The following is a 27,154-nucleotide window of genomic DNA, read 5'->3' on the forward strand; positions in this document are numbered from 1 at the left end:
GGACACTGCAGTCCCTGGCCACTCACTGCCACCTCCGGGTTTGGGGGGGCATGGCCCGTGTCCACACTGGCACTCTTGGAGGCTCTGCTGGCAGGGAGCATGAAGGTGAGTGAGGACTGGAACATCTGTCCCCATCCGTGGGTCCCCTGCCAGGTTTCTTTAGGATTCTAGGAGAGAGAAGAGGAGTTTTGCTAGACTCTGGCTACAGTCCCCGTGGACCCGTGGGTTTCCGAACCAATAAATGAAGGCAAGCTTTCCCATCCCCGGTGGGACAGACTGACCCGGGGCTCTGTGGTCTGGGGTCACCTCCAGGGCGTTTCCCCACACACATGCCCTCCGCCCCTCCCAGGGCCAGCCGCTCACCCCTGGCCTGCCTCCACTCGGGCCTGCACCCCCGTCAGCCAGCAGCCGCCAGGAGTGGGGGGAGACAGACACGGGTGCAGATTCTGAAAGGGAAAGTTGGGCACCACCATGAATAAGGAGAATTGTGGAGTTTTCCAGAGAGTGGGGTTCTGAGGGGCATCTGAGTGGGGAAAGTCCCTTCTCTCCGGGCCCCAGCCGCGCTTAGGCAACACCATGGGAACAGCCCGCTGCCAAGTTTCCACATTCCACTCCTGGAAATATGATCACAGATGGGGGCTGTGGGGGCCACTGCCAGCAGGCCCACGGCTCCTGAGAGTGGAGCAAAGCCTGGGGAGTCACCCAGCCTCAGAGTCAGTGGGCCTTGCGGGGGCCCTGGCCCAGCCCCCATGCCGCAGGAGGGGTGCAGGGGGAGGGGCCTCAGAGAGGCTTTCATCCACCAGCTCCAGGCCCGAGCTGATGCAGCTGACCAGCCTTTGGGAAGAGGGACGCAGAACAGTGAAGACGTAGAGAGGTCAGGGTCATGGGGTACACGTGGGGCTGTTCTGTTCTTGTCTTGGGGGCTGGCCTGCCTCCTGGAGGAGGAGCAGGAGAGGGAGGGAAGGGGTGGGCAGGGGCACTGAAGGATTGGGGAGGAGGGGAGGGGGGATGGGCCAAAAGGTATTTAGGACTTCAAGGTCCCCTCATAATTGTGACTGAGACCTTGGGGTACAGGAGTGCGGCTGCGTAGGGGTGAGTTGACCGGATCTGGGTGTGAGCCCAAGACCAGCCCTGGAAGGGGCCCTGGAGCCATCCTTTAGGAGGACAACCTTGCAGTCGCTGGTCTGTGCCTGGATGGGACCGTGGTGGGAACAGAGACAAGCTACCGGATTTCATCCACTTTGGGAGGATTTTGGATGAGGGGGTCGGACTGGCGGGTCGCGGAGCTGGCGGCAGGGTTCTCTCCCTCTGGAGTTAGGGGGGAGTGTGTGTCTGTCTTTGATGGCGCCCCCATCTCTAGGATCCCCCTGAGCACTTGTTTTATTTTCGATTGGCCTCTGCTTTTTCTATCTCGAAAACCTTTATTCCGTGGGTCAGGGAGCCTGTGTAGAACTTGCTGCTTGCTAAAAATCCTTGTCTCGGCTTCATGATCAGTCACTGGTGAGTACTGAAAGACGTGTTTGGGATTTCACCAGGCTTATCTTTAAGTGGACCCAAGAGAAAATTCCATTTATTTTCCAACAGAAGGGGTGGCTGAGTAGCCCACGGTCTGTCCTCCCGAGGGATCAAGGAAGCCGCCAGGGAAGGGAGTGAGGACCACGGGGGTGACCCCGAGCCGTCTGCAGGGGGTCCTGTCCTGGTTGGCAGAGTCACAGGACAGGTGTAAAGATGTCCCCGCCCCAACCACCTGGGGCATGCGACTATGGGATGTGGAGAAAGGGACTGTGCAGATGTGACTGCGAGTGTCCCGGAGGCATCACACAAGTCCTTAAGGGTGGGCGGCTTTCCCAGGTGTGGTCAGAAGAAGAGAGGGGATGCCCGGCCAGGGATGTGGTCTTGCCGGCTTCCAAGGCAAGGAAGGTGGGCCCTGAGCAGGGAGCAGGGGTGCTCTCTAGAGGCCGTGAGCGCTGCCCTTGGCTCTGTCCTCGCTCAGCGAGGAGTCTCGTCAGCCTATAGGTGGCTTCAGCTTTCCATGAAGTACCTACGGTCTTCTTAGTGCAGCGAATCGGCATCTTTCTGCTGGGATGTCAGAAGTTTTCGTAGTGGGATTGTGGTCTGAGGGCGCGTTTAAAACCTTGATGGATCTGGCACATGCCCCCCTCCCCCAGTGCCGAGGGGACCACTTTCTGGTGCATGGGAACCTTGGGGATGCACGGCCGGGTTCCCAGTCCCACCCATCCGAAGCGAGGATAAGGGGGTGATGGTGCTTTGATCCAATCTGTCTGGTGAACCTAGTAGGAAGGCTTTGGGAATTTAGGTGCCAAGGGAGAGAACTGGCCTGGAGGGTTTGGGGGGGGCCTCAGAGTCATGGGGAGGGTCTCCGTCTTGAGCTCACTTGTGCCGTGGGAACGTGAAAGCAGCTGGCTCGGGTCGGGCTTTCCTGGGACCCCTCCAGCGGTGTGCCCAGCAGCGTGGAGGGGAGGGGGCATTGAGGGGAGCCTGGGGTCCCTCCAGTGCCGTCGGGGCGTGAGGAGCCGGCCAGGCAGCCCCTGGAACTAGAGGGGGGGAGGGCAGGACGTCCTCGCAGGCGGCGGCTGTGGGCTGTGTGGGCCCTGGGGTGTCCTGTAAGGGCCTAGAGAACCCATAGGGAGCAGGTGTTTGTGTCGAGCATGAGCTTATCCACCAAGATTGTGCTGAACAAAAGAAATGAGAACTCAGTGGTTTCCGAGAAACCACAGAAAAATGGTAAGCAAAACTGAAAGTAAAACCCTTTCCTTCCTGAACAGAATGGGACCTTCGGGGATTCCCAGAGACCGTTTCTCTCCGGCCTGGCCGACCCACCTTCTGGCCCCAAGAGTTTCCCAAGTCTGGGGTTTGTCAGTTTACAGGAGCGAGGCGTCTAGTGGGGGGGGGGGGTGGCAGCTCCTCTGCTGGCCCCAGCCCAGCTGAGGGGTTGGTCTTGTTCTTGGTTCTCCCTCCTGTCCCTGCTGGTCACCCCTTTGTCCCCACAGCCTCGCCAAGGCCCCCGAAGGTTGACCCGTTTCATCAGAACGCATGTGAGCGCTCCCACCTGGGTGCGGCCTGGGCAGGCACGTGTGTACGGACTTCCCTTCAGGCTGTGGGAGCATCTCTCTGGTTCTGGATTCTGGATACATTCACAGCCCAAAGGTCTTTGGATCAGGAAAAAGGGATACTCTGGGAGCATCCCTCGCCCCCAGCGTTTCTAGGAGGAGCTGCTCCCCAGGCTAAACCCGGGTTCCAGCACCTTCCCGCGGCACCTGTCAGTTAGGGCCTGCCCCGTGCCGCTGTCAGGGAGTGAAGGAGGTTGTCCAGGACAAGCTCCCCGCTCGGGACAGAAGCCCTATTTTGCACACACGGGGGGATATTGTGGTATGCGTGTATGGCGGTGGCCAGACCCCCGAGAACTCCGTGCGTTCTGTCACCGTGTCCCGTCGTGCAGTAGGGGTACATGCGCGTTTCTGTCTCTGTGAGCAGCAAGTACTGACCATAGGGGACGGCGGATAAGCCAGGGCAGTCCTTAGGCCGCTGTTCTAGAAACAGAGGACTGTCCTCGCACGCCAAACGGGCCCTCATGACAAGGCCACGGGACTGTGCTGTGTGTGATCCCTTCGAGCAAAGACCGGATCCCGCTGCCTTGGTGGGGAGGGGGATTTGGAGGGACCAGTGCTGTAGGGGAGCACACACTCCGCTCCGCTCCACCCAGCCCGAAGGAGAATTAAAGTGACCGGAGACAGATCCACTGGAGGAAAAAACCGAAGGGTTTCGGACCGAAGTAGGAGAATAGTGAATATCTAACAGCTGTTTATATGGCCTTGTTGGCTCTGACTTTCCTATCTCTGGTGATGAGGCTGTCTTTTTCTTTACTGACAGGGCGCCTTTCATGGGGGGGACTTACTTTCTGCTTTCGGGGGACAGAGGAGGGTCTGAGGGACCTTCCCAAATAGCTTTCATTTAAAATAATCCACAGGCCATTTTGGTGGCCCACCCTTGGCCGCTGGAGCGTGGAGACGTCCAGCGCTTCCGGAAGTCATGCAGTGACGCCGGGGGGGGGGGGGTTGCAGCTAAGGGGGTGTGTGGCAGACAGAACAGCACCCCCAAGACGCCGGCGCACACGCCTGGTTCCACCACAAAGGGGAGCGACAGAAGCCGACGGAAACGAGGCCGCTGGTGGGGCAGCGCGCAGAGGGACCCGGCCTGGGAGGCGGGGGGCGTGCGGCCGCCACGGGGCCCTTCGCAGGGGGACACAGAGCCGAGAGCAGATGTGAGCCGGGAGTTGCTGGGTCTGCAGCCTAGAGGAAAGGCTCCGTGAGGCACGAGGGCAGGCGGCATGTGGAGGGGGCACCCAGGAAACGGAGAGGGACACGGCCCGGAGAGACCCCGGCCAGGACTCGGACTCCACAGCGGAAGCACACAAAGCTTGTGCAGTTTGGGCCTCTATGATACGGTAATTTGTTACAGAAGCAGCAGGACACTCCTATGGGCTGTGTGGGGTCCAGGTTGGAGACCCCCATTGTGTGTCCTAGGGGCCCCCTGGCTAGTGGCTGACAACTGCCGTCTGGGGGAGGCAGAGCCGAGTCTCCATGCTGGATGTGGAAGGCAGGGCCGGCCTGTCAGGTCAGAGCCCAGAGGGGCACCGTTCGGTCCCTGCGGCTGGGGAGAGGGTGGTCCTGAGGGAGAAAGGTGGCCCTGGCCCACACTGGACAGAAGCCGCTCCAGGGTTTGGGCGATGCTGCGGGTGGCCGGATCCAGTGTGGCCTCCTGGGCAGTGAGTGCTTCCAAGGAGAGAGAGGCTTTCAAGAACCGCAGCAGAGATCATGCCCTTGTCGGTGAGAACGCAACCACTGCTAGAGACGGGCAGCAGGGACTTGAACCGACGTCTGCACGTCCACGTTCGACAGCATTATCCACGGGAGCGGACACCTGAAGCCATCCAGGTGTCCATGGACGCACGGGTTCGTACAGAGGGGCGGCCCGTGCTCGCGGTGGAGTACGACGCAGCCTTAAAAAGGAAGGAGGGGCGCCTGGGGGGCTCAGTCTTTGAGCCTCTGCCTTGGTTCAGGTCCTGATCTCAGGGTCCTGGGATCGAGCCCCGCATCGGGCTCCCTGCTCAGCGGGGAGCCTGCTTCTCCCTCTCCCGCTTCCCCTGCTTGTGTTCCCTCTCTCGCTTTCTCTTTCAGTCAAATAAATAGATAGACTCTTAAAAAAAAAAAAAGGGAAGGAAATTCTGCTACAACATGGAAGAAGCTTGAGGACATGGTGTCAGCCACACCAGGACAAACGCCCTGTGGCCCCACCTCTGTGAGGGCCCTAGAAGGGTCAGAGTCGCAGAGACCCAGAAAGTAGGGGGGCAGGGGTCAGGGGTTGGGGCGGGAGGGATGGGGGTTCCTGTTCAAAGGGGATAAGTTTTTGTTTGCAATGACCAAAAAGTTCTGGAGATGGATGGTGGGGACCGCCGCACAGCTCAGTAAAGGGGTGTTAGCCGCAGCGCGGAATGGCCTGCGTACAAACAGCTGGAACAGTGACTTGGATGCTGTGCGTGTCTTACCGTAAGTAAACAGAGCGTTCTCGTCTCAGCAGCACTTACACTAAAAGTGGAAGGATACAGAGAAGACGGGCACGGCCCCTGCGTGACCACGACACACAAATTCGTGAATCATTCAACATTAAAAAAAAAAAAGATTTATTTACTTATTTGGGGGAAAGCGCACGGGCAGGGGGAGGGGCAGACAGAGGGAGAGGCAGGCTCCCCACTGAGCAGAGAACCTGATGTGGGGCTCGATCCCAGGACCCTGGGACCATGACCTGAGCCGAAGGCCGAAGCTTACCCCACTGAGCCGCCCAGGCGCCCGGCAGCCGAGCAGCCGTGTTTGTAGACGCAGAGGAAGTTTCTCCGCCAGTTTCCAGCTTCCTCCTATTTATTTCTTTTGTTCGGTTGCAGGCTGGTGGGAGCGCTCTCTGAGGCCGGCTGCAGTCGGACACGAAGGCAGAGAGATGGACCGGCTGGAAAGAAGTGGCCTCTGGGGCAAGAAGAAACCCAGGCTGGAGGAAGAGAAAGCAAGCAGCGAGCTCCAACAAATCCTGCCCAGGGATGCCCGGGGGAACCCGAGGCAACAGCGCAAGGGCCGTCCTCCCAAGCTGGCACAGTGGCTCACAGGGTTTTCGGGACGATTCCTCAGAAACAAGAGACCCCACGATGTTTTTCATCTGACAGAAAATTCCAAAGGTAGGCATCTTGCCTTATGTATTTCTTTTAAAGATTATTTATTTGAGAGAGAGAGAGAGCAAGAGAGAGTACAGCCGGGGGTGGGGGGGGCGGGCAGAGGGAGAAGCAGGCTTCCTGCTGACCCCGGGACCCCGGGACCACGAGCAGAGCCGAAGGCAGACGCTCGAGCGACTGCCCCCCCCCCCCAGCGTCCCTGGGCCTCACCTTTATATCTGGAGCCTTTATCCCGTTCCTTCAGGTTTTTGCTCACGTGTTCATCATTTCGTGCAGTATTTACTGTACGTGCCGGCCTTGCAGATGTCACTCTGGGTGCCTGGAGGGGACCGGGCACAGCAAGAAGTGTGCCTGGACCCCCAAGGTGAGCGGGACTGCTCGCCGGCCCCTCCACACCAGCGGTGCAGGTAGCCGAGCCCAGGGGGCCTCTGACACGGTGTGGGGGGAGCAGGAGAGGGACTGAAGCCGAGTGAAGAGGCCCGTAGTCACCACCCCTGTGAGAAGCACCTCCCGGTGGCAAAGCTGGCGAAACCAAGGTTCAGGGTGGCGGGGCTCTTTGCCCCGGGACCCGCAGCCGCCGAGAAGGTCACGGTTGCGATGCGGACCGGCAGAGCATGCTCCGGCTTGAGCCCCAGGCTAGGGCTACAGGAGTGAGTGAAGAGGGGCCCGGGGTGGGGTCGGAGCTGTGTGCAGGGCGTCTCTGTCTGAGCCGTGTTTGTGTCCCCGTGACCCATCGTGGGTCTGTGCCCAGAGAAGCTCGCTGAATGACCTGGAGTGCAACGGCAGGGCGGGGGCTGGGCTGCTTATGAAAGCTCTGGTCCGCTGTGGGTTTGTGGGAGGGGCTGGGGCCTTGACGATCTGGGGAATGTTTTTCTGGGGGGCAAACGCTTCAGCTTTTCCCTGAGGCCGGGGGAAGTTGCAGAATGGCCCTGGGAGCGTGAGGTCATGGGGCCGTAAGATGTCACCAGCTCCTGGTCCTGGTCCTGGTCTCTGGCACCAGGCATCGTCATTCAAGAGGGGACACGTGTTTATCAGTTGGTTCACAGGCGATGGCATCTTTGAGGGTCCCCCCCGCCCCCATCCTCGCTTGCCCTGTGCCTGGTGATATCAGGCAACCTTGCCAGGATGGTCACTTTTCAGGGATATTTCACTTTTGTTCCCTGGCCAGCTGTTGCCGGCCCCTCGTGTTGCTGGCCTGTGACGCCAGGAGATGGGCTGGTGGCCGGGAGCAGCCAAGCTGTGCTCGGCTCAACGGGCCTGCCTGGGACACGGGTGGACACCACAGCGGCCCCCACCCCCACGTCTGCCTTTGCCTGCCTGACCCATGCCCCCCAGTATCCTTGCTGAAGAAACGGTACCGATGCAGCCATGTTTGCACAAGGCCCGGGAGGTCTCCGGGCTTTGTAAGATCAGCTCTTCTGTTTTTGGGTAGGGGGATGACGGCCTCCCACCCAGAAAACAGCCAGGTTGGTGCAGGATAAGCAGGGGCCTATGTTGGAGGGAGGGAGCAAGCGGGTTCTAGAGGAGTGAGTGCTGTCCTGGGGAGATAGCGCGAGCCGTTTTCAGGAGTCACACTAAAAATGTAAGAAGAAACAGGTGAAATTAGTTTCAGTAATATACTTTATTTAGCCCAATATAGCTAACATAGTATTTCAGCATGTTTCAACTTTTCGTCAGTATTAGAATCAAGATATTTAACCTGTTCTCTCCCCCCGCCCCACCCCCACTAAGTCTTTGAATTCTGCTGTGTGATCTACACTGACAGCAGCTAGGTTTGCCCATTTCAAGGGCTCAGTAACCACGTGGGGCTTGGGGCTGCCGTGTTGGACGGTGCGGCTCTGGAAGGAAAGGGAAGCATGTCCGAGCAGCCCTGCGTCTGGTGAAGCCACAGAGGTTGCCGCACTTACAGTTCCTAGTGTTGAGTCTAAGCTAATTAATTACTAGCAACAAGGAGCTGTCTATGAGATGGAATAGGGACTCAAAATAATTACATGCGTGGAAGGCCGTCCTGTTTGGATTCAAAATAATTTCCATCCCATACTCCACTCCTCCTCAATTCTTTGGATTATTATAAGTTCAGATGTTTTCACTGAGAGACCCAACGAACTAAGGACTTAAGATAAAGCAAGATAAAATTTGCTTCTCTCATGGAAGATTTGAGTGGGTGGTTCGGGGCTTCTCAGGGCTCAGAGACCCAGACCTCTCCATTGTATTCCTTCATTATCCTCCACATGGGGTTCCTGTCTCGTGGCCCAGAATGGCTGCCCAGGTCCTGGCCTCACATGTAAATTCCAGCTGTCAGAAAGGAGAAATAGGAAAGGGGAGTACATGTTGCCCTTGACAACAGAAAGTCACTCTGAGCCCCAACTTGGAATATAACTGCCCTCTCACTTTGAAATTTCCAAAAGTTAAAGCTCAAAAATGCCCTTTCAAGTTAAAGTCCAGAAGAATTGGTGTCTGAGTGTTCAAATGCTTTGGACAACCCTGCCCACCAATTCCTCCTTTGGTGTTGAGTCTCACTGGACCAGCCTCTTGCAGCTCCAGGCTGGAGAGTCACGGTGGGGTTCCTCTGGGATCCAAAGCAGAATCCTTCCCTTCCCATGTCTCCCTCTGGGCACAGCAGGAGGCCCAGGACCAGCACCATTAGCACCTCCTGGGCACCTGTCAGAAATGCACATTCCTGGGCACCTGGGTGGCTCAGAGGGTTTAAGTGCCTGCCTTTGGCTCAGGTCATGATATCCAGGTCCTGGGATGGAGCCCCATGTGGGGCTCCCAGCTCAGCAGGGAGTCTGCTTCTCCCTCTCCCTCTGCCTCTCCCCCTGCTTGCGCTCACTCTCTCCCTCTCTGTCTCTGTATCTCTCTCAAATGAATAAATAAAATCTTAAAAAAAAAAAAAAGAAAGAAAGACATGCATATGCATTCCTTATGAGAACCCCTTGCTAGAACATTTTTCACTAAGTCTGCTGGACCTCCCTCTCTGGCCCTCTGGTGGGGAAAGTGCTTTTGCTGTCTCCGTGTTGGGTTCGCAGGCCCACAGCTCAGGAAGGCATGGACCATGCAGGGCCTTGGGAGCTTACAGGTTCTCGGGAAGAAACTGCGGTTGTTAGGTTTTTCTGCTCCAGAAGCCATACTGGAAGCCCACAGGTCTTCTGCAACCGTTGTAATAAGCCTGTGGCCTTCTGATCCTGACTGGCCAGGAGGCGCTTCTTTCCCAAAGGCTTTTGAAACCTCCTCCGGGTCTTCTTGTCGGTTCCCGGATGGATGGGTTCCGTACAGCTCAGCCTACCCCCACCCGACTCAGGGCGCCCCTCCCCCTCCCAGATCCACAGGTCTTCCAGGCACCTGAGCCGTCCTTTTGCTCTCTTTCTTCCAGGCTTCCTGGAGTTGGTCCAGGATGGGTGGTTCCTGGAGGCCTGCCAGAGCATCTCCAGGTTGGAGGAGGAAGGGCAGAACTGCGGCGCCCAGTATGAGGCTGTGGCCCGGAGCATGTGGCAGGTGGTCCAGCAGGCTCTGGATGGCACCGGGCCCAGCCAGGAGCTGGAGCAGAAGCTCCGGGCGGTGCTGGCCACTGTGGAGTGGACACAGGACCAGCACGAAAGGCGGAAGGCCAGTGCCCCCCAGGACGGCGGAGTGGCCACCTGGGCTGGTCAGCTGAATAAGCTACTGAGAAATGATGCTGAGACCCAAGTGCCCACCCTGGGCCCCAAGGACCAGCTGGACCTGTACCTGGAGAAGCTAGACAAGGCAGTGAGACAGGGCCTGGGGTCCCCGCGGGCGAGCCGCTTGGGGACCTGCCTCTGGGAGGTCTACAGGATGTACTTCCACGAGGTTCTCCTCGGCCGCCTCTCCGAGCTCACTCAGTCCTGCGGTGCCGACTTGAAAAGCTGTCAGGTCCTGTACACCTGGGGCAAGACCAACTTGTTCGAGCAGCCTGGGTGAGTCCTCTTGGGGGATCTTGGGGTGCTAGGCGAGGCCACTGCTCTGGGGGAGGCCCTCGGGCCAGAGCTGTGGTCCACAGAGAGCCTTCGGAGGAGCCGCCAGGGCGGGGCCGGTGGTCGGGGACGGGCGGACGCAGCTGGCCTTGGGGACAGCGTGTGCACAGGCCTGTGTTCGTGCGTGCCTGTGTGTCTGCTGCGTGGTGTGCGTATGGTGTTTAGCGCGTTGGGGGTTGTGTTTGCGCGCGTGTGTGTGTGAGACCGCCGAGACTTGTCGACAACAATGGAGACTCTCCCTCCCACTTCTCAACCCTGGCTGCCCTCTCCAGTCCCGGGGCTTGTGCAGGGCTGGGGGGCAGGCAGCACAGGCCGGGGAGGGGGCGAGGCCCGGCCTGGGGTGCCCTGCCCTTAGCACCGTGCCCTGCCCATGCCACCGCCCCTCCGCCAACCCGGCTCAGCTCTTGGCCCCTCATGGCTCCTTCTAACCCAGCAGGGAGACACTTGCAAAAGTGTGCCGGACCTCCTGGGAGCCTGTGGTTGGGCACCTCCTGGACCCCCTGATGTTTGTTACTTGGATGTCCCAAATGCAGCAGATGCTGGTAGGGCTGATCCAGGTAAATGGGTCCAGCAGTATCTGTCACACAGAGGCCTCCTCGTCCCGCATCTGGGGCCCAGCAGGCAGAGGCTGGGCCAGGGTGGCCCTGGGTGGGGGGCTGCGGGAGTGGCGGTTGGGCACCGAGGGGGGCTCCGAGGTGGGAGGATCATGGTCTAGCGGGCCCATAGGGAGAGCGCCTGACCGGAGGTCTCTGCCTTGACCAGTGAGTACCGTCTGGCTTCTTCCATATCAGCAGCTCCAGAGCAGGGCCGGTGAGCCCCGGGTGGAAAGCTGGCTGCCCCAAGGTGGGTGCACGTGGTGAATCCAAGGCAGACACAAGGAGGACTGGAGGGGACAGTGCACTCTCCAGCTGTGATCGCTTTTAACCAATGTGATCTCCTGTACCAGTGTTCCTGGTCTTGGCACAGACGTGTCAAGAGTCCTGGGGACCAGTGGAAGAGATGTTCAGGATATAGGGAAGCCCTTTGCCTTTCTTAGCTCATGGACTGAGAGAAAAAGCTTTACGATGGTGCCATAAAGAATCGGTATCGATTTAGCTGGAACTTTCCAGTAACTGGTATATAAGTGTCTGGCCTTTTCCTTGGCTGTGAACTCAGGGCTCTGTCTCCTTGAAGCCCCTGGGTTTTGAGGCCCCCTGTCCTTCGTGGCTCCCCCCAAAACTGTGGAGCTGCAGTCTGGGCTGAATGAAGGAAGATGGGTCTTAGCATTCCCTGTTCTCCCACACCCCGTCTGTCAAGGGATGTGCTGTGTGTCGGAGGGCTGGAGGCTGTGAAAGTGGAGGTTTACTCGGAATTGGGTCCCTCGGGGTTGGGGGGATTTCAGGCCGCTGGCCGACTCCGGGGCTGGCTCCGGTTCTCACCCTCTCCCCCGTCCTCAGTTGAGGGCTGGATCTGGTGTGCCCCAGAGAGGAACGGGGATAGAAGTTGCTTTTACTGTTTTCTGGGCAGGAAGAGTTGAGAAAGCATCTAGACAGAGTCCTGTTCTACGATCTGAAAAAGTGGGCCCAGTGTTCCCACCCAACGTTTCTCGACGTTTTCCAGGTACGCACCAGTCTGCACCCTCCCAGCCTGCCACACGGGGTGGGTCCTTGGCCCCTTCCCGAGCACCTGGCCTGGTGAGGGGGATGACTGACAGGTGGTGGGGCACTCCTGCAGCAAGGATGGGCGGCATGGTGGAGGGCGGGCTCCGGGCATCCAAGCATCAGAGTCTGAGGGGCCCCAGGGCAGGGCTGCTGGGCATATCTTCTGGGGAGGGGCCTCTTCCTGGAATGTCTCAACTCACGGTCTTGCTTGGACCTGCACTGGGATCACTATCTGGGGACGCCTTAGGGAGAGGGTGGAGCCCTATTGGGGTAAAGGATGTTCAGCCCAGGAGGAGGAGAGGCCACCAGCGTGTGTGGTGGTGGTGAAGGGAGGGACATGGTGGGGCGTTCCAGGGAGCGAGGCCTGGCAAGATGGGGGGTGTGAAGGGGTGATGAGGGCCTGGTGGGGGGTGTCTGCTCTGTGCCACCTGCAGAGTGGCACAGGTGTTGGGCGGCCTGTGCATGTCCGCCCTTCCAGCCCTTCCTGCAAGAAAAATGTCAGTCATGTTGAGGGCGGACACAGTCTCCTGGGGTCCACTGGCTGTGTGACAGGTTCCTGGGTCCCCCTGAGAGCCCACTTGCTTTGACTGACAGCTGCTGGAAGAAGGCATGAATGCAGCACACCCCATGGGACTACCTATCAGTAGCCAGGTGCAAGGGATGGTTCTGGAAACATTTTCAGACTTTCTGAAAAGGTAAGTGAAAAGGTGGTCCTTGATCAGAGAAGAAGGCATGGGAGGCTGGGTCCACAGAACCCCAGTGCGAGCGCCGCCCCGGCCTCCAGCCACTGGCCGCCAGGTGCTTGGCCAGTTCCCAAAGCAGGGGAAGGTTCAAGCATCAGCTTTGGGTGCTCCCAGTCTGGCTGGCTTCACCTCTGCCGTGGCTCTGGAAATGTCCCATGGCGGCATCGTCTGACACGGGGGCTCTGGCCTCGTGTGGCCGTCGAGCTAGTTCCATGGAGACACCATGATTAAATTTTATTTAATTTTAATTAATTGACCTTTAAACACCATACGGGGCTGTGGCTCCCATACTGGGCAGCAGGACTAGGATTGGGGGAGTCATGAATGTACAGGGTTGAATTCTGTCTTTAGTTAAAATTTGCTGTTTTGCTCATGAAGGATGCTTTGGACTGATTTTGATTTTTTAAAAATATTTCATTCAAATATTATCTCGGTTGTGGATCCTGGCCAGGGACCTGGTAGATGACCAGCTTCCCTGTTTCGTCTGCTTTTCACCATCACACCCCTGCACCACACACCCGGCTCTGCCCTGGCCTCAGGGTTTGGGTGGGGACCCTGCCTCTTTCCTGCCAGGGCTGGAGCTGGGGGGTCCGTGTTGTGCCCCCCCCCCTCCCCGTCTCAGACGGAGCACTGTGTAGACCACATCCGGAGGCGCCTCTCTCTAGGGCCTTCAGAGAAGCTGTGTTCACCTGCCACAGGTTCCATTACAGGCAGACATGAAGCAGGTTACTGAAGAGAGACCAAACCTGCATTTTTCAGTAAATCCAGCCAGGTTTTAAATGTTTAAGAAAATGTGGCAGGGTGGCCAGGTTGATCTGTGTTCTTGGGACTCAGACAGGTGAGGGTGCCCTTTCTTTCCTGTCTTTGGGGAGGAGTGTGCTGTCCCTCATCCTCTCCTAGTTCTCTGTTGCAAGCGAGCTTCAGTGGCCCAGCCCAGGCCTGGGGGTGCCAGCCTCCCCTTCCTGAGAGCTCCGCACCCCCAGGCCTCACCCCGACCCTCCGGGAGGAGGGGCCAGCCTGGCTCCCAGAGCACTGCCTCCCCTCCCTCCCCTTCCTTCCCTGCGGGGGTGGGGGCGGGCGCAGCTCTCAAATACTGCATTCGTGGCAGTTCCCCCGTCCACCGGGAAAAACCACTCCCGTCTTGTTCTGGAAGCATCTACCACTAACGGTCACTGAGAGCATTACATGAAAAGGTCCTTAGGAAGCGTCCGGCTGCAGGGTCGGACAGCTGGGTTGCGGTCACCCACATGTGTGATTCTGCTAGGGACGCGGCAGTGAAGCGGGGAGGGAGCAGGTCCTCGGGGGCCCGGCTGGGGGGGCCAGGCTGGGGGCCCGGGCTGGGGGCAGGGACTCATCTCCATCCGCCACCGCAGCTACCAGCAGAAGGCTGTCGGCTTCATCCAGCAGAACGCGGTCGCTGGGGCCTTCCCGGAGCTGCACGTGCTGGCAAACTGCTGCATCCTCAGGTGCGAGCTGGTGCTGCCCGCGTGTGGGCGGGGCCAGTGGGCGTGTCGGGGTGTGGCGGGTGTGGGCGTTGTCGGTGGTGTGTTGGGGGCGGAGAGCAGGGGTGGGCGGGGCCGGTGGGCGGGGCCGGGCGGCGCCAGTGGGAGCAGGCGGGCCAGGCGGCAGGTCCGCGTGGACCGCGTGGAGAAGCGGGCGAGCACCCCCGTGTGCGTGAAGCGGGCGAACACCCCCGTGTGCGTACGGGAACGCCAGCTGTCAGTGGCCCTGGTTGCCTCCGGCAGAGGAGTCTCCCACCGTACCTTCGGCATTTTAAGCCACGTGGATACAACAGTCTGTCAATAGGTCAGAGAGAACAGTGGATGGGGTAGACAGCAACAGCAGCAGAAATGAGGGGGCGTCCCCGAGTGCGGAGAGGGGCACCGGTGTGGGTGGTGTGCAGCCTGGGGCTGTGGCAGGCTCTGGGCCAGGCCCCATGGACCCCACTGGTTGCCCCACCAGGGAAACGTGGCAGGAGCTGACCCAGAAACGCGATCCGCTGGTGGACCTGGGCCCCTGTGTGCAAGGGACCATCCATGACATTGAGGACCACAGCCGGGATCACCTCCTGCCTAGAGTCAGAGCCTTGTGCCAGGTGAAGCCACCCTCTGTCCCCTGCTCCCCTGAGGGGTCTTTGCTGCTCCCAGAGAACCTAGGCAGGAGGCGCCTGCCTGTGTCTCTGTGGACTTGCACCCAGCCCAGCAGAGCCTTTGCTGGGGTGACAGGGCAAGGTGCTGGTCAGGCCTCTTGCCTTCCCCATGCCTTTGGAGCAGAAGGTCAGGGCCAACTTCCTGAGTGGCCTGAGGGAGGGGCCCTGTCCCTGTGGATGGGCTGGGACACCCAGGGCTTGGGCTCTCTGCCCCTTCTGAGGCCTGGTTCCCTCCTCCCTGAGGGCAACTTCCTTTGTCCCCTGTCCCCTGCTCTCCTGCCAGGTCAGCTGAGGCCTGACACCTTCTCCCTCTCTCCCAATCTGGTTCTGCACCCAGGGCAGGTGGAGTCCCTTCACTATGTCCCAGAGCCTCTGCCTGCCCACCTTCGTCTCCCCTGAGCTGTGGCTGCCACATACCCCAGAGAATGCAGTCCCCGAGGATACCCAGGGGCTGGCCCCAGAGCTGACGTCTTGAGAGGGCAAGGTGGTCTCCTAGGATGTGGAAATCACAGGAAGGCATTTCTCATTCAAACTGAAGGTTCAGGGCACTGTCCTCATGGGGCTTCCTGGGTGGAAGATAGGAGGTAGTAGCGGGCAGGTCTCCATTCCTGCAGCTCTGTCCAGTGATCCGTTTTCCACTGTGCCACCGGCTCCTGAGACATCTGCCATTGGATTTTCCACAGAGATTTGAGTGCCTGGGAGGACCCAGCGAGGTCGTGCCCTTCCAGGAATGCTGACATGCTGCCTTGCCTCTCCCTGGGCCGTGGCAGACCTTACTAGTCAATCCCAGCATCCTGTTTGGAGTCATTTGGAGCCAGGGGGTCCTTCTCTACACAGAGCTCATGGATTGGCCTTGGCACCCTGTTTTGTAGATGAGGTGGATGAGGCTGCGGAAGGGCACTGGTGGGCGGGGATGCCAGGGGACTTCTTGGATCCCCTGGTTAAACACCGAGCAGGCTGGCCTTGCCACTTCTGCCCATCCCCTCTGGTGTCCACTGAGAACCAAGCAGGCCCTTGTTCCATGTCTCAGGAGGCTAATCTGGAGGGAGAGGTATCATGGAGGTCCCGTGTGAGGCCTTGGTCGTGTGGGGACCCAGGGGAGAGACCTGGGCAGACTTGGGAGGGCATCAAGGAGGAGCTCAAGTCAAGGGCTGCACTAGGAATCTGGGCCGCTCCTGGGAGTTGGCAGGGGGAGGGTGGACAGTGGATGCGCCCCTGGCTCCCTCCGTGTGGTCCCTTCTGGTCCGGGACTGCGCGCCCAGTGAGGAGAGGCAGAGCCTGTGAGGCTGGAGAGAGTAGGCAAGGGTGGGAGAGAGCCGAGCCAGCCGGGCGCCGCGGGCCTCCGTGACGTCAGACCCTCCTGTCCTCAGAGTCTGCTGAGGGACCACTTCGGGCAGAAGAACAAGGGTCTGGTTGGAGCTCTGCCGTTCCCGTGGCAGGGCCTGGAGGGCTGCCCCACCGTGCACTCCACTGCCACGTACGAGGTAGGAGGCCAGCTTGTGGGGCGGGGGGCACTGACTTGCCAAGAAACCAGTTAGGGTTTCCATCCGAATGGAGGTGGGGACAGGCCCCTGCCGGGCCTGGGCGAGAGGCATCTGTTTGGCAGCCCGCCAGCCCACCAGCCCCATCCGTGAGACCAGGTCCTCGGACAGCTTTCCCTCCCTCCATCTCTTTGTTCTTTGCGGGGAGCAGAGAACCATGCGACGTTTGCACATGGTGGTCTTTGGGGAGTATGTCCTTGCCCTGGCCACCCACCTCAAGATGCTGGAGCCCAGGAAGTGGGAGGGCCTGCAGCATCAGGTGCAGACAGACACCAGGGCTCTGCACAACATCTTCACGAAGCACAGGGTGAGCCGTGGGCCCCTCAGGTGGGCCAGGGGCTGTGGGGCTTTGTTCTCCCTCTCCAGATCTTGTCTCTCCTGGCCCCCTGCCTGGGCTGGGTGTGCTCGCCTCACCCAAACCATGCTCAGGCCCGCCAGCACTGGGCCTCGAATCCCACACCTGAGGCTGGGGCCACCTGCCTTCACTGCAAAGGCTGAGCGATGGGGGCGGGGAGGTCGCAAGCTAGGGGAAGGCAGCGCCCCCCCCCGTCCCCCCCCCCAGGAAAGCCTGTGGGGAGCTCAGGAGGTAACGTCAGCGGGACTGGAGGACCCTGACCAGCGGTGCCGGCCCTGGGCCTGAAGGGTAGACCCGGGGTGTGGGCCTACACAGGGGTGAGGCGGGTGGGTCCTCCTAAGAGAGGAGGCTGGGAACACAGGGCCTGGGCTCACCCCGCAGCTGCTCCCTGCAGGACCTCAGCTTGGCCCACCCGAAGGAGCCCATCATGGAGATCTTCCAGTCCGCTGAGAACAAGAACAAGGAGACCGTGGATGACTGGCTGGCCTCCTTCCGGGACAGATTCCCGGGTTATGTGAGGTATGAGAGAGAATAAGGGGAGAGGGAGGGTCGAGAGGGGGAGGGGAAGCCTGCGAAGGTGCGGCACTGCTGGGGCCCAGCGGGGCAAGGCCACGCCAAAGGCACAAGTCCCTAGGTACGGAGGGTCAGTCTCTGCCAGGCACTGCGACCTTAGACTGGAGTCTCACAGCTCAGTGACCCCCATTCCCAGATAGGGAAACTGAGGCCAGAGAGCAAGGGTCTGGGCAAGGACTTGCCCAGAGTCCCCAACAAAATGCTGCAGGCAGGGCAGGACAGTCACCCACGTGGGGGTCTCAGGGAGGTTGGTCTCCCTGCTGCTTCCCGCCCCCAGGCTTCACCGGGCAGGACCCTCAGAGTGTTCCTGTCCTGACTTGTTCTCAGAATTCCCAGGGCTTCCTGCTAGGCTGCCTAGGGCTCCCCCGAGGGAAGGGGGGTGGCGTCTTGGAGAATCTGCTAGTGTCCAGTTGTCCTGGAAGACAGTGCTCCAGAAGTCATTTGCGCACACTCACGGTGCACAGACCAGGAGCTCACAGGTGCACAGAGACTGTCTCCCCGCTCCCAGCACACAGGACCAGCCACGCAGCTCTGTGGACTTGGAGGAGATCAAGGTTTATAGAAGGTCCTGCTGCCACTGCTGCTGATCTCCCCAGCTCAGACAAGGTAACCCAGGCTGCAAGGCTCCAGGGGAGGTGCCAGGAGAGGGTCCAGCCCCGGGCAGGGTGGGGAGCCGGGTCAAGGGGCAGCCGGAGCGCGATCTTCTTGTTTTCAGTAGACACAGCCTCACCTTGTGGCCTAGGCCAGCAGTTCTCAGATATTTTGGTCTCAGGACCCCTTTACTCTGAACAATTACTAAACTGAAGAACCGTGGATTATGTGATTATATATATCACATTAGAGATTAAAACCAAGATGGGCACCTGGGTGGCTCAGTGGGTTAAGAATCTGCTTTCACCTCAGGTCATGATCTCAGGGTCCTGGGTTCGAGCCCCACATGGGGCTCTCTGCTCGGCGGGAAGCCTGCTTCCTCCTCTCTCTCTGCCTGCCTCTCTGCCTACTTGTGACCTCTGTCTGTCAAATAAATAAATAAAATCTTTAAAAAAATACTGATTTAGAAATATTAATTTTAAAATAATAAACCCATAACATGTTAACATGACAAATAATGATTTTTAAGAGAAAAAATTTAAGTATTTGCTGAAATAATAACGAACTTAATATGGGTGTCATTGTTTCATACGCTTGCAAATGGCTTTGTCTGGCTTGGTAGGAGACAGGTAGATCCTTGTGTCTGCTGCTGCATCCAATCTGTTGTGACAGGCTCTGGCTGAAGCCTTTGGGGAAGGTCCAGCCATTCATAAACTAGTTCCTGTTTGGGAAGGGAAGGGTACTGTCATGCTTTTTTTAGATATTTGTTATTCTTCTTTGATACCAGACCCACACCGGACAGGTAGTAGTTGATTAAAGATTAGGACATGGATTCTGAAAGCAGCTGGATGAGTTTTATGAGTTCTGCATGCTCTGTTGTAGTAAAATCCGTTGTGGCCCGTCTTGCACTTTGAATGGCTCTTCTACCCATATGTGAATTCGTGACATCGAGTGTTTGTCACCTGGCAAACACCAGTCCACGGAGTGACACAGATCCACGTGTTGGCACGTTTTATCATACCTTATCCAAAAAGAACCATTGTGGATGCTGCCGTCAATATCATCAGAAGAGTCTGTAGCAGTTGGGAATCCCAGGCTCACAGTGGAAGACACAAGTTTTCCAGAATCCTGATTTTTGCTTTGAGGTCTCAAATTTTTATCATTGGCAACAAATACTGTCTGTTGTTTACTCTGAAGCAGCCAGCCCACATCCTCCATTCTCAAGAAAATGCCGTCAACAACTGAACAGTCTGTCCATTGGTCGTTCTTTCAAGTAAAAGTGGTTTTCCAGGGGCACCTGGGGGGTGGCTCAGTGGGTGAAGCATCTTGCCTTTGGCTCAGGTCATGATCCTGGGGCCCTGGGATTGAGCCCCGTGTCCAGCTACCTACTCAGTGGGGAGTCTGATTCTCTCTATCCCTGCCCCTGCTCATGCTCTCTCTCTCAAATAAATAAAATCTTAAAACAAAACAAAACAAAACAGGGGCACCTGGGTGGCTCAGTGGGTTCAACCTCTGCCTTCAGCTCAGGTCATGATCTCAGGGTCCTGGGATTGCAGGGAGCCTGTTTCCCTTTCTCTCTCTGCCTGCCTCTCTGCCTACTTGTGATCTCTGTCAAATAAATAAATAAAATCTTAAAAAAAACCCAAAGAAAACAAACAAACAAAAACCCCAAACGGTGTTGTGTCGAATAAGTGGCTAGTTTAGCTTGTAACTCAAACAGTGGGCTCCACAGGTACTTTTGCTCAGGGCAGCCACTGCCTTTCATGGGGCAGTAGAAGGGCTAGCGATGAACCGTGCATTTCTTCATGGAGAATATTAAACATTTGTGTACTCAGGGTTGAGATTTAATAAAAGTAACTCTTTTTATCCTTTTATCAACACATTTTATTTTATTATTTTTAAAAATAAGACAAATTTTATTTTTGTTTTTGTTTTTAAAGATTTTATTTATTTGATAGAAAGAGACAGTACGAGAGGAAACACAAGCAGGGGGAGCGGGAAAGGGAGAATCAGGCTTCCTGCTGAGTAGGGAGCCTGATGCGGGACTTGATCCCAGGACCCTGGGATCATGACCCAAGCCGAAGGCAGACGCCTAACTACTGAGCCACCCGGATGACCCTATCAGCAACTTTTAAAGTGAAAATGGATTTTTTTTTTCTGTGAGTACGTGATGGTGAGGGGTACTAGAATTTGCTGTCCCTGCCTTGGCACGGGCCAAGGTTCCAGCAGCTTTATCCACTGTGGCTTTTGGACCATGGGTAGAAATGTCTGCACCGCGAGAAGGGTAAACAATGCTTTAGTATAGTGGAAAGAGTTTTGACCTCACAGGTCCCCTGAAGGATCTCAGGACCCTAGGGTTCCATGGAATGTATTTTGAGAACCACTGGTCTGGCTGCACCGGGCTCTTCCTCTGCCCACGTGCCTGCTGGAGGTTGACTCATCTGAAATTACTGAAGTTTGAACATGTTTCCCCCCAATAAAAATGACAAATTCGTACAGTTCAAACAGATTATTTCATCTTTGCACATCCTGTTCCACATCCCTGGGGTCTCTTCCCATCTGTTGAAATTCTCCTCCTTCGAGGTGTGGCTCAGACTTCCAAGTCTGATGCTCACTTTCTCCTCTGAAGTGCACATCACAGTCTCCCTTCGGCCAAGATCTGTCTCGTCTGCTCATTGGCAAGTGTCCTGATGGCAGAGGACCAGCCACGTTTGTCTTGGTCCCAAAGGGGTCTGGCAGTGCTCTGACCCCCCTGGACAGAGGTGGAGGCGAGCTCAAGCTTCAGGGAGGGAGCCTCGGGGTGTGGAATTGGGTGGCTGTGATACCCACCCAGGGAGAAGGTTCTGGGGGCCCACTTCACACATGGCGGCCTGATTTCCAGGAGGAAGCCAATACTGTCAAGTCTGGACTCTTCTATCAGGAGGAGTCCCTGGGGCATTTATCCCAGAAACCCAGCCATCAAGCAATAAGGCAGGTCCAGCCCTGTGGGAGGCCCCGTGCCGCTGCTCCAGCCAGCAGCCCCCCTGAGGACCCCACCCTGAGCCCCAGATTCCTGCAGCCCGGCTACCGTCAGATGTAGTGTCGGAATTAAAGGCCAACACAGCCTGTGGCTGTCTAAACCGCTGGAGACTTACTGGGTGGGGAAGCCCTCTTGGTTGGTGTCAGAAGAGCCAAGAACCGAGGCACAGTCTTCCCAGAGTCACCTCGGTCGCCCTCGCCTTCCTGGGCGGACGGACACTTGCTGCTGCTTCCGGGCTGCGGGAACGGGCCGCAGCGAACAGGCCTCCATTTCACGGCAGTCCGAAGTGGTCAAGTCGTTTGTCCTTTTCCTTCCTTTTGTCCTCATGGACATCATTCTCCTTTCTGGGGAATAAACGAAGAGCTCCTGCACGTCTGTGTTTAAGACATGCTGTGGCCCGGACCTCGTGGAAGGGTTCCCGTGCCCAGTAGCCTCTCCCCGAGGCTCAGGCCCGGAGCTCCACCATACGGTGTAACAGACGCCCAGTGTGTGTATTTCCTTTGTCCCTGGAGATGCTGAAGAGTTTTCAAATCTAAATTTCCAGGTGTAAGAGTCTTTTTGTGTTCAGATTTTGTTTTTAAGACCTAGTTTTATTACAGGGAATGAAACAGTGCTGCCGGTGCCGTCTCTGTTTCTTGGGAATGGTTCAGCCTGCAGCCCTGAGTGCCCCCCCGCCCGGCCCCCACACGCCTCATCCACAGCCTGGTCCTTCCTTAGGGCTGACACACTTTCTGGCCCGGAGTCCAAAGGGAGGGCCTCACATGCCTCATATTTGTAGAAAGAAGTGGCTCGTTTGTCCGTTCCCTCCTCTCTGGCCTCGGGCCTTCCCTCCATGTGCTGCACCTGCTGGAGAGAATGGCCAGGCCGTCTCCTTCCTGAGCTTCTATTCCGGTGGGTCTCAGCCCCTTCTCTTCCTCTCTGACACCCCACAAGCACCGTTTGTTCTGACTGTGTCCCCAGGGGTGGTTCCTGACCCAGCAGGGAGGACCATGGCTGGCAGGGATCAGGGCCAACGCCTGTGGGCTGCAGAGCCCCAGGGACAGCTCAGGGACCAGCCCTATCTCCCACCCCAGGGCTGGACCACAGGGAGAGAGCTCTGGGCATGGGCCGGGTGGGGAGGGTCCCCAGATGTGGATTCTCCACCCAAATCACATTATATAAGGAAGCAATCCGAAAACAAAACAAAAGAAAAAACTTGAGCCGTACATTTCATTTAAAGCCATCCTGGACGGAGGCTGGGCAGTTCAAACACTGATCCTCTCCTAAGGGAAGTACCTTCATTCTGGATGTCAAATTACTTCTCCAAATAGTTTCCGAAGGACACTGAGCTCCATGCAAACGAGCAAGCGCACAAGGACAGAGGGGCCACAAGCGAGACCCAGCAGGGCCGGCAGACGGCGGACGGGCCCGCGAAGCCCAGCTCCCAGTCACACCGTGTCCCCAACACAGACGGCAAAGCATTACCAATGGTGCCGGAGAAGTAAGACACAAGCTTGAAAACGTCTGCGTGGGCCGAGGCTGACTTCTGGCACTGGGACTGGCGAGGGGCCTTTGGGGCCTCTTGGGGAACAGAGACACCAGACGATGGGTTTCTCAGCATCACGAAAAAACCCCGTTCTAACAGTTTCCCCTCCCGGAGCCTCCTGTGTGATGCCAAGTGCGTTCCTGGCTCTCTGTCTCGTTCATAGCAGCCCACTGGGGTGGCCAAGCTTCCAGAAATGCTTTAGGACCAGTCCTGGGCGCCCTCACCAGGACACTGGTCCCATGGCATCCCGAGAGGGTGCTCCCACGTCACTGAATGCCTCTTACCCTCTGGACACCCTGCCCAGGCTCCCTTCCCACTGGCTCCCCCCAGTCCCTGGGGCGGGCAATACTTCCCAGACATGGCCGCTCCTTCCCCATATAACCTAGTCCCCTGGGGGCAGAGACTGTGCGTCCCCGCTTGGGTGTGCCTGGTCCTGACCCAGGTTGTTGGTCTGAAGGCATGAGGGCTGGTGAGGCGGGGGCGGACCCCCCATGTGGGGGGAGGCTTCTCCCACTCCCAAGGCTGCCCTCAAGAAGAGGTCAAGGAGAGTCTGCTGGTGAGCAGCCTGGTTTCCCTGGAACGTTCCACATGCGAATGCCGAGGGCTCTTATGGGGTGACCCTGGCTGCTGACGGGGCACCCACTCAGCACCCACTCAGCACTCAGCAGTACTTGAATGGCTGCTGGACATCAAGCTACGATCTGATCTCATGCGTGGCAGAGCTGAAAATGTGACAGGCCTCCTCTAGCCAAGACGGGGCTCTGACAGGAGCAGAGTGGCTTTCAGACACGGATGGTGATGTTGGGAGGGACGAGGCTGAGAATCTTCGAGACCACATTCCTGTGAGCCCTCTGAGTCAGCAGGAGCAAGGCTCCCCCTTCCCCTGAGAGTCTGCAGAGCCTTCCCCCGAGGCAGGGGTCTTGCAAGATGTCACCGGTCTCTCTCCAGCTCTGTCCCTGCCAGGCCTCAGTGGGTCGCAGCTGATAAACACGGTGGGTACTGAAGACAGAGGAGCAGGGGAATACAGTCTCTCTGGGGGGTGAGGGTGGCTGGGGCTTGGTTCTTCACCAAAGGGTGCCTGGCTGAGATCTGCGTAGGGCTGAGAAGGGGCTAGTGGTTGCTGCTGGAAACTTGCAGGGGAGCGGGTGGGGATGAGAAGGGTAGACATGAACAAGTGGGCGTTGGTCTCATTGTGTCTGGGGCTCCATTTGCCGTCATATCTCCCGAAGCTCTTACAGATGCACCAACATTTATGTCTGTTATGGTCTCAAGATGAATGCACCTCTTTGCTCTTTTCTATGTCTGATAATAATCCTTCCTCTGGGCGCGCCTGGGTGGTGCTCTGGGTTAAGTATCCAACTCTCGATTTCAGCTCAGTTCATGGTCTTAGGGTCCTGAGATGGGCCCCATGTGGTGTGGGGCTCCACGCTCAGTCGGGAGACTGAGGAGTCTTTTTCCTCTGCCCTTCCCCCCCAACCTTGAGCTCTCTCTCTGAAACGAAGAAAATCTTAAGAATAATAATCCTTTCTCTGAAATCTATTTTTTAAAAGATTTTATTTATTAATTTATTTGACAGAGAGAGAGAGAGACAGAGAGAGATCACAAGTAGGCAGAGAGGCAGGCAGAGAGAGAGGGAAGCAGGCTCCCCGCTGAGCAGAGAGCTGAAATCTATTTTATCGGATGTTATTAGAGTCACATAATTTTTCTTTGATTGGACATGACATTTTTTCCATCCTCTTGCTTTTTTTTTTTTTTTAAAGATTTTATTTATTTATTTGAGAGAGAGAGAGAGACAGAGAGAGCATGAGAGGAGAGAGGTCAGCAGGAGAAGCAGCTCCCTGCTGAGTAGGGAGCCTGATGTGGGACTTGAACCCAGGACTCCATGATCATGACCTGAGCCGAAGGCAGTTGCTTAACCAACTGAGCCACCCAGGTGCCCTCCATCCTCTTACTTTTAAGCTATTTTGTCTTCATATTTATTTATTTATTTATTTATTTTTAAAGATTTTATTTATTTATTTGATAGAGAGAGATCACAAGTAGGCAGAGAGGCAGGCAGAGAGAGGGGGGAAGCAGGCTCCCCACTGAGCAGAGAGCCCGATGTAGGGCTTGATCCCAGGACCCTGAGATCATGACCTGAGCCAAAGGCAGTGGCTTAGCCCACTGAGCCACCCAGGTGCCCCTGTTTTTTTTTTTAAAGATTTTTAAAAATTTATTTGACAGAGAGAAATCACAAGTACACTGAGAGGCAGGCAGAGAGAGAGAGAGAAGGAAGCAGGCTCCCTGCCGAGCAGAGAGCCCAATGCGGGACTCGATCCCAGGACCCCGAGATCATGACCTGAGCCGAAGGCAGCGGCTTAACCCACTGAGCCACCCAAGTGCCCTGTCTTCATATTTAAAGTGGGTTTCTTACAGGGAGCATACAGCTGGATCTTTTAAAATTCTTTTAAAATTTTTACTAAATCTCACAATTTCTGCTATTTCATAGGGGGGTTTCGACCGTTTCCCTTTATGTGAGTCCTTTCTCCTCTTCCATCTGCGTCATTCATTGTTCTGTTCTAACCGGTTGTCGGTTCTTATCCTAATGGGCTCCATTTTCCTATTTGTTGATTGCTAGATACTGGGAAATCAGATGATATGAAGTTTACATTTTTTGGCCCTGGATATATTTTTTTTAAGATTTTATTTATCTATTTGACAGAGACAGAGGGCAGAAGCAGGCAGAGGGGAAGAGAGAAGCAGGCTCCCCACCAAGCAAGGAGCCTGATGTGGGACCAACTGAGCCACCCAGGGCGCCGCAGCCCTGGGTTTTTTTTTCTTTTTTTTTAAAGATTTTATTTATTTATTTGACAGAGAGATCACAAGGAGGCAGAGAGGCAGGCAGAGAGAGAGAGAGGGAAGCAGGTTCCCTGCTGAGCAGGGAGACCGATGCGGGGCTCGATCCCAGGATCTTGAGATCATGACCTGAGCTGAAGGCAGCGGCTTAACCCACTGGGCCACCCAGGCGCCCAGCCCTGGGTATTTTTATATTCTGTAAATATTCTTGATCTTTGCTCTGGGATGCAGTTCAGTTACTTGGTGGGGTCCCACAGCATTTAGTCTACGGTTAGTTTTCCCTGTGCACCACTCCTAGGGCAGGACACAGAAGGCAGCGTGCGTCCCCCAAACCATGGCCAAGAACGCTCCGCGGCGCTCACGCCGGACAACCGAACAGCCAGCCCCAGCGCGGTGGACAGAAGTCGGCCACTCTCCCACACCGGGACATGATCCAGCAAACAGAAGGAAGGAGCCACACCCGCTCGGCAGCACATTCTCGGACAACCCAGCACGGAGGCTCATGCTGCAGGCGTCCCTGTGGCCGACGGCCAGAGACAGGTGACAGTCGTTCTGCTGTGAAGGAACCGAGCTGCTTCCCTGTGGGGACGACGGGGGAGGGGGACAATGGGGCTTCTGGGGGAGCGACTCGGGGAGGCTCACGCCGTGTCCGTGTTCGCGGCTGCCCACCCACGTCCTGGGCCTGGTTCTACAAGTACGATACACTGCACTTTAGAACTTGGCTCACACGTGCTCGCAGACGGGTCCGTGTAGAAACGGCCCATCCCTGGATGCCATCAGGGGCAAGGGTCTGACCCTGATCTGGCCTGGACATCTGCTTTGAGCCTGGTCGCCTGCGGCACCGCCGAGGGGCAGCGACCCCCTGACAGCGAGATCTGCTGAGTGCGCGCTGCGGGCACCAGGGAGTGACGGCAAAGACACAGCAGCGCCTGCGCTTCTCGGGCTGAGAATGCCCGCGAGCCCTGCCTTCCCTCCTGGGCTCAGCTGCCCCTCAGCACCTACCAATCCACCTGGCTCTGCTCCCGGAGCCCACGGCTGGCAAACAAGCCCTCCTCACCCCCCCCCCCCAGTCCTCACTTAGCCGTCGTCCTGCCAGGCACAGCACACGGGCCTGTCCTTCCTGCGCTCTGCCCACCAGGAAGAGAAGGGCGCGGAGAGACGTGCCCTCGGTCCCCCCCAAGAGGAGACAAAGGTCAAGGACGGTCGGGCACATTCAGGGCATCAGCAGCCCCGAAGGAGTCAGCGGAGCCGCCTGTGTGGGGCCCGGGGGGCTCCGATCAGGATTTGGCCAAGGCAGCCATTCCTAACAGGAAGAGGTTCTGTTCAGCTGCGGCCACAGCAAAACGTTCCTTGGAAACCACTAGATGCGGAATCCGTCAAATGACATTAGAGGACTCGCACTATCAAGGACAGTGAACGCAGTTCTGCAAGTACGCTGTACATGACCCCCGCCGACTCGGGGCGCGTCCACGGACCCCAAAACCACAGGGGGAGGGGCCGGGTCTCATCCAGGCTTTCCAGGCAATTCCAATGCACCAAAGCTCCAGATCGCCCCCCAGCTGGGAGCGGCTTCTGAGGGGAGACCATCTGCCCCACGTGAAACACAGGGTCCCTTATCAAGGTCATTTCCAACACATACCTGGACGCAGACCCAGAGGAGCAAGGGAGCCTTTGGTTAGGATCTATGTCCCGGAAGGAAGGAGGGAGCGATTCTGGTGTCACCCGGAGCTTTTTGGTTCGGTGGAGACATCTGCTCTCTCTCACCATCAGCACGTGGTTTGCCAGGACAGAGCCGGGGTCCCCAGCCCGTGGGGGACCCGAGCCCCCACACTGAGTATGCCAGGGAAGCCGGGCACCGGCATCCGTGGGAGCCAGTCCTGAGGCAGCACCGGGGCTTCAGGGAGAGCATTGAGCCTTCTCAGGGGAGGAGGGAGCCCTCCCTGGCAGCCTGCC

The 27,154-nt window shown here is 57.4% G+C and overlaps 1 protein-coding gene across 6 annotated transcripts; it reads left to right on the top strand.

Moving 5' to 3' along the window:
* The first annotated feature begins 679 nt into the window (after positions 1-679).
* Positions 680-19,463, top strand: LOC309868037 (exocyst complex component 3-like protein 2). Of its 6 annotated transcripts, none has more exons than XM_082737435.1 (13): positions 680-874; positions 5,960-6,244; positions 9,612-10,173; positions 10,664-10,787; positions 11,737-11,829; positions 12,465-12,565; positions 13,987-14,079; positions 14,576-14,708; positions 16,133-16,246; positions 16,455-16,610; positions 17,053-17,177; positions 17,740-17,837; positions 18,705-19,463. In XM_082737435.1, the coding sequence occupies exons 2-12, from the start codon at positions 6,013-6,015 to the stop codon at positions 17,816-17,818; spliced, it is 1,812 nt and encodes a 603-aa protein (XP_082593561.1). In that variant the 5' UTR covers positions 680-874; positions 5,960-6,012; the 3' UTR covers positions 17,819-17,837; positions 18,705-19,463. The 6 variants fall into 6 exon arrangements, 5 of the variants coding, with proteins under 5 accessions (XP_082593561.1, XP_082593562.1, XP_082593560.1 ...); XM_082737436.1 differs by lacking the exon at positions 680-874 and adding an exon at positions 1,050-1,092; XM_082737434.1 differs by lacking the exon at positions 680-874 and adding an exon at positions 5,458-5,567.
* Positions 19,464-27,154: the final 7,691 nt, after the last annotated feature.

The sequence above is a fragment of the Mustela nivalis genome, assembly GCF_964662115.1.
Source record: "Mustela nivalis genome assembly, chromosome: 6".
Lineage (NCBI taxonomy): Eukaryota > Metazoa > Chordata > Mammalia > Carnivora > Mustelidae > Mustela > Mustela nivalis.